The sequence below is a fragment of the Nicotiana sylvestris genome, chromosome 4 (genome assembly GCF_000393655.2).
Source record: "Nicotiana sylvestris chromosome 4, ASM39365v2, whole genome shotgun sequence".
NCBI classification, from domain to species: domain Eukaryota; kingdom Viridiplantae; phylum Streptophyta; class Magnoliopsida; order Solanales; family Solanaceae; genus Nicotiana; species Nicotiana sylvestris.
Window position 1 is genome coordinate 164,063,730 of NC_091060.1, and position 5,570 is coordinate 164,069,299.

The window sequence follows — 5,570 nt, forward strand, 5'->3', positions numbered from 1 at the left end:
AATACATTCAATATACTATGATAGACGAGAAATATAATATTATAAATGTGCAATGAATGCAAGAAATGATGATACTTATAGTATTAAGGAACTGTCACCCAATGATTGTGTGATTGGGTATCTTCTTTTTCTAATGGCGTGAAGGAATATGCAGCTGAAATGAATGTGGAATCTTCAAATCTATGGATGAAAGTTAAACAACATGTACTTGAGTAAAGCGAATAAGAGAAATCTTTTGTTTCTCTCCCTTTTTACTTTACAATGTATCTCTTAGTTTATAAAAGGCAGATCCCCCTTTTGTTCACTATCTCCCCCTATTTATAAGGGTTATTTTCAAAAAACCCTAAAAAGTACAACACAAGGAATATCCAAAAGGCATATTTTTCCTGTCTTTTCCTAAACTTAAACGACCGTTGCTGTCTTATTTCTGTTGCCTGCTTTCGGTCGTCGTCCTCTATTACAACAACTTTTAGTCGTTGTTTTGTGGGGCCCCCGTCCCATACCTTGCTTATCCGTTGTCGTGGTTGCCAAATTTGAGCCTATACAAACCCTTCATAAAAAAGTGGATTTATAATCTTGAAAAATAAAGTAAATTTTCAATTCCAAATAATGACATCATCGTGCTAAAAGCTTTTGCGCGAAGTCAAACTCTTTGACATCTGTTAGTTTTTTTTTGTTATACTAACAATTGTTGACCAGCCGCCATCACTCCCGTGATACAATTTTCTTTCTTTTTTGTTAATTGAATATAAAAATTTTAATCTTGTAGACTGCAATTCTTGGTATACTGGTTATCTATCAATTACAAACTTTCTCCCACTTCTGAATTTACAGAACAGCAACTACATAACCAATTAATTATAGCCATGGATTTGTTTTTCATTGCAATTACACTAGCTTCCTCCTTTCTTGTTTCCTTCTTTCTTTTCAAACAATTTTTCTCAGCTAAAACGCAGAACAGAAAAGTACCTAAAGCTGCCGGAGCATGGCCAATTATTGGCCATCTTCACCTTCTCAATGGATCTCAAATGCCTCACAAAATTTTTGGCCATATGGCAGAAAAATATGGACCCATTTTCCGAATAAAGCTTGGAGTAAATCAAGTTGTAGTGGTTAGTGATGCAAAAATAGCCAAAGAATGTTTCACCACAAACGATATGGCCTTTGCCAATCGGCCTAAATCCATAGCTTCAGAGATTATAGGCTACAATTATGCCATGTTTGGGCTTGGTCCTTATGGGCCGTACTGGAGAGAGATTAGGAAGATAGCCACAATTGAGTTTCTTTCCACTAGGCAAGTTGAGATTTCTAGTCACATTAGAGAATTAGAAGTAAAATCAGCTATCAAAGAGATATATGAATACTGGTTGAAGAGCAAGAGCAGTAGTTTAAATGTTGCTGTAAAAATAGAGATGAAGGAATGGTTTGGGAACTTAATTATGAACACCATGGTGAAGATGTTATTCGGAGTACGATACACAGGTATTTGCTTAATTCCTAGTTTGGGTAGTGATAAATTTGATGTATAGTTACTCCCTCGATCTCAAATTATCTGTCGTTCGAATTTTAGCTCCACCTCTGCATGTCATGTCTTGAATCCATATATAGTTTTAAAGACTTCAGAACTTTGAACCCAGAGACAGTGGCAGAGTCACCATAGGCTATGTCAAATTTACGCCTCATTGTCGGAAAATTATATGGTATAGCTTGGCTAAACATTTACTTTTATGTATATATGTTGAATCCACTTAGCATCTTTGTGTATTTACTATTTTATATTTTGACACATGAAATTTGTGGTTTCGCTACTGCCTATAGATATTAAATTCCCGATCCGCCTCTTATAGGTAAGGAAGAAGAAGAAAGAGGTAGAGCTCACAAAGCAATAAGAAGATTTTTTGAATTGATGGGAGTATCAGCTGTGGCTGATTTTTTACCATATTTAAGATGGCTTGATATAGGAGGCCATGAGAAAGCCATGAAAGAGACTGCTAATGAAATGGACAGTCTTGTTGAAGAATGGTTAGCAGAGCACAGAAGACAGAGGGAATTAAGAGGAATAAAATATGGAGATGAAGAAGATTTAATGGATGTTATGTTGTCCATTTGTGAAGACAGAGATCTTCCTGGTTTTGATGCTGATACCATTATCAAAGCTACATGTTTGGTACGTTCTTCGTTATCTCCTACAAATTACAGCTAACTTAGTCCTAAATTGTTCTGTTTTTCCACTTAAAAACCGATTATGTGAAAGATAAAATGATGGTAACGTGACATTGTATAGCCGCTTTCAAAATAATAGGCAAAAAAATGTATATTTTTTTGTATATATATACCTTCCATATGCTATATAAAAAATTTATACAAATTTTATACTTTTTCGGCTACTGAATGTAAATAGTTTCTGGCGCGGGCTAAAAGTGAAAAAACCCTAAAATGATTAAGAAAGTAATCCAGAACTATCTGCAACAATCAGTTCAATATTACCAGCTACAGCGTATAATATATGTACTCTCTAAAATGCTGCTGCACCAATATTGAATCCTTCAAAACTATACTGCTTTTGGAGGACATACATATTTGAAGTGTCCGAACAACATTGCATGCAACATATAATAATTTAAATCTTTTGACAGATCATTAATATGATAATTCTCTAATTCATTATTCTGCTATTTATTGTTCTGACTATAAATAGATGTCCATCTATACGTTTTTCCTGGTTGTCCTCATACTGTTGTGTTTGGTGTGGTTGGCTCAGCAATCAGCAGGTACCAATAGTGGCGAAGACAGAAATTACGTCAAGGGTGTTCAAACATGAAAAAAGTAAAACAAATCTCCGACAAAGGTTGTTCAATATATATTATATACTTCGAAAACCTAATATTTTACTTATATACTCAATTGACCACCTTTACTAGAGTGTAGCTTCACCCCTGGGCACTGACACCATGATCGAAACACGTTTCTTTTGCTCTAAACTATTTCTGTTCCTCTACTTAAAAGTTTCAATAAGATTTGCTTAGTAAGTAACCGTTAGATTGGTATCTTATAATATGACATAGTTAAACTAATTGTAAACTTGTTTAAAATGTCCGTGCATATAAATAAGATGTTTTTAATTATTAATCTTACTATTGTGGAATGTGGAGCTGATTGCTGAAATTTTTGGGTTTGGCTTTGGTAGGCTCTGCAATCAGCAGGAACAGACACCACGATCGTAACGCTAACATGGACTTTATCTTTAATCCTAAATAACTACCAAATACTGAAAAAGGCTCAAGATGAATTAGATGCTCATGTTGGGAAGCACAGATGGGTTCAAGAGTCAGATATCAAGAACTTGGTTTATCTTCAAGCTATTGTTAAAGAAGCATTACGTTTATATCCAGCTGCACCACTCTTACTACCCCACGAGTGTATAGAAGATTGTGATATTAGTGGTTACGATATACCAAAAGGAACTCGCTTATTAGTGAACATATGGAAGATTCATTACGATCCAGATTTATGGCCAAATCCTGAGGAGTTTAAGCCAGAGAGGTTCTTGACGACACATAAGGATGTCGATGTTAGAGGAAATCACTTTGAGTTGATTCCATTTGGTAGCGGAAGAAGAATGTGCCCTGGAATTTCTATGGGACTTCAGGTTGTGCAATATGTATTAGCTGTACTTTTGCAGGGGTTTGAAATAAAGAGGCCTTCAGATGAACCAATTGATATGAGTGAGAGCTTTGGATTGACAATCCTTAAAGCTTCTCCTCTCGAAATTCTTCTTGCTCCTCGCTTGGCTCCCAACCTTTACGAATGAAAATGCTAATGAAGTTGTGTTTCATGCCACATGAAACAAATTTCAAGTTATTTCAAGAAATATGTAAGCTTGTGTACAATTACAAGAAAATAACTTTTTGCGTACTTTTGATTTTAATTTCTTTGATTATTATCGTGAAAATGCATAAGTATCCCCTTGAACTAAGACCAAAGTCCAAACTATACACCTTACCTTTGCAGAGGTCCTATCACCCCCCGAGCTTTTTTAAAATAGAATAAATAACCCTGAAACTGATAACCAAATTTTTGGCAGGCAGTGAATACACGCGCTGCCACTAGGACTGTGCATAATTTGATAAATACCGAATTACCGTACCGAAACCGAAAATTTTGGTATTCGATATTCGATATTTTGGTATTCAGTATGGTATTTGGTTTAAGTTTTAAAAAAGAATGGCTATTAGATATTGTATTTGTTATTTTAAAATGAAATACCGAAATATTGATACCGTACCGAAATATATATTGTATTACACAATACACATTTTATTAATTATAACATAAATATAAGAAATCTAAAAAATTTCTTTCCTTTATTCTCTAAGTTCATCAATTAATTCTCTAATTATTTTCTCTCTCTAGGTTGGTATTTGTTGGTAATGGACAAAACTTTTGTCAACAAACATTTTAGTTTTGTACTTTTGAGTGCTTTAATTAAGAATATTACCGTCGACGACTCTATGTACTAGTTAGTATTCACTCCGAATAAACCGAATTTGCCGAACCGAATAAACTGAAACCAAAAGGAGAAAAACCGAACCATAGCGAATTTAATTAGGTACAGTATTGGTATAGCATTTTACAAAACCGAATACCGAAAATACCGAACCGAAATGTCTAAATACCATACTGTACCGACCGGCGAACACCCCTAGCTGCCACGTGTCTATTTTGTAATTTTTGAATTTTTTTCTCTTTCTTTTCCTTTTTTTTCACTTTCTTTTTATCCTATTACATTTTTTATTTTTATTTTTCATTCTTTCTTCATGTTCAAAATATTCAACTGTTCATAAAGATCATTCTTTGATCCAATCTTGTTTTGATTAGAGTCTATATATGTGGTATGTTGCTTGTTTCATATTGGAATTTTAGGAACTCCATTTTTACCAGTCGGAAATTTATTGTTATCGATTGTGAGTTTCGCTTTTGATTTTATTTTTACGATAACTTCTATGTTCCAGTAGGAAGCTGGAGAGATAAGATCTCGATTTGGGTAATGATGATGATGCTGAGGTAGTGGTGCCTAGGTGAATATCAAATGAGTGAAAAATAAAAAGAAGGTAGGGGAAGGTGAAGGTGGTAGTTATCGTGTCCTGCGAGAAATAAGATTAGATGGAAAATAGAAGAAAGGAAAAATAGTTGCCTGGAGAAGGTCATCGGCATTCATGGTCTTCGCCGGGAAAGAAGAAAAGAAAATAAAGAGAGATATTTTTTTATTGTAACAGAAAATTACAAAAGTAAATTTTTCCCCACTTTTTTGCTCCTCACTCTCTCAAAGAGAGTGGAACACACTCTCTATGCCACCTCAGCATTTAGGAGATTAATAATGTTACTATTAAATAGTTTAAGGGGGTAATAGGACCCCCGCAAAATTAAGGTGTATAGTTGAAACTACGGCCTTAGTTTAGGGGTACTTATGATTTTCCCATTATTATCAAAATCCACCCCTTCAATTAAAAAAGAAAATACATAGGAAGATCTGTATATATGTGATTGCATTAATAATGCTAACTATATAT

The 5,570-nt window shown here is 34.3% G+C and overlaps 1 protein-coding gene across 1 annotated transcript; it reads left to right on the forward strand.

The window, feature by feature from the left end:
- The first annotated feature begins 781 nt into the window (after positions 1–781).
- LOC104241974 (cytochrome P450 CYP82D47-like) lies at positions 782–3,928 on the forward strand. Its single transcript, XM_009796949.1, has 3 exons — positions 782–1,482; positions 1,848–2,167; positions 3,188–3,928. Exons 1-3 carry the CDS (start codon positions 867–869, stop codon positions 3,809–3,811), a joined length of 1,560 nt encoding a protein of 519 aa, XP_009795251.1. The 5' UTR covers positions 782–866; the 3' UTR covers positions 3,812–3,928.
- Positions 3,929–5,570: the final 1,642 nt, after the last annotated feature.

What these genes read in the sequence shown, in the direction of transcription:
- LOC104241974 (XM_009796949.1), top strand. Translation starts at nt 867, where the DNA reads ATGGATTTGTTTTTCATTGCAATTACACTAGCTTCCTCCTTTCTTGTT. An exon ending in ATTCGGAGTACGATACACAG is followed by an intron (nt 1,483 to 1,847) that starts GTATTTGCTTAA and finishes CGCCTCTTATAG; the next exon opens with GTAAGGAAGAAGAAGAAAGA. An exon ending in TTATCAAAGCTACATGTTTG is followed by an intron (nt 2,168 to 3,187) that starts GTACGTTCTTCG and finishes TGGCTTTGGTAG; the next exon opens with GCTCTGCAATCAGCAGGAAC.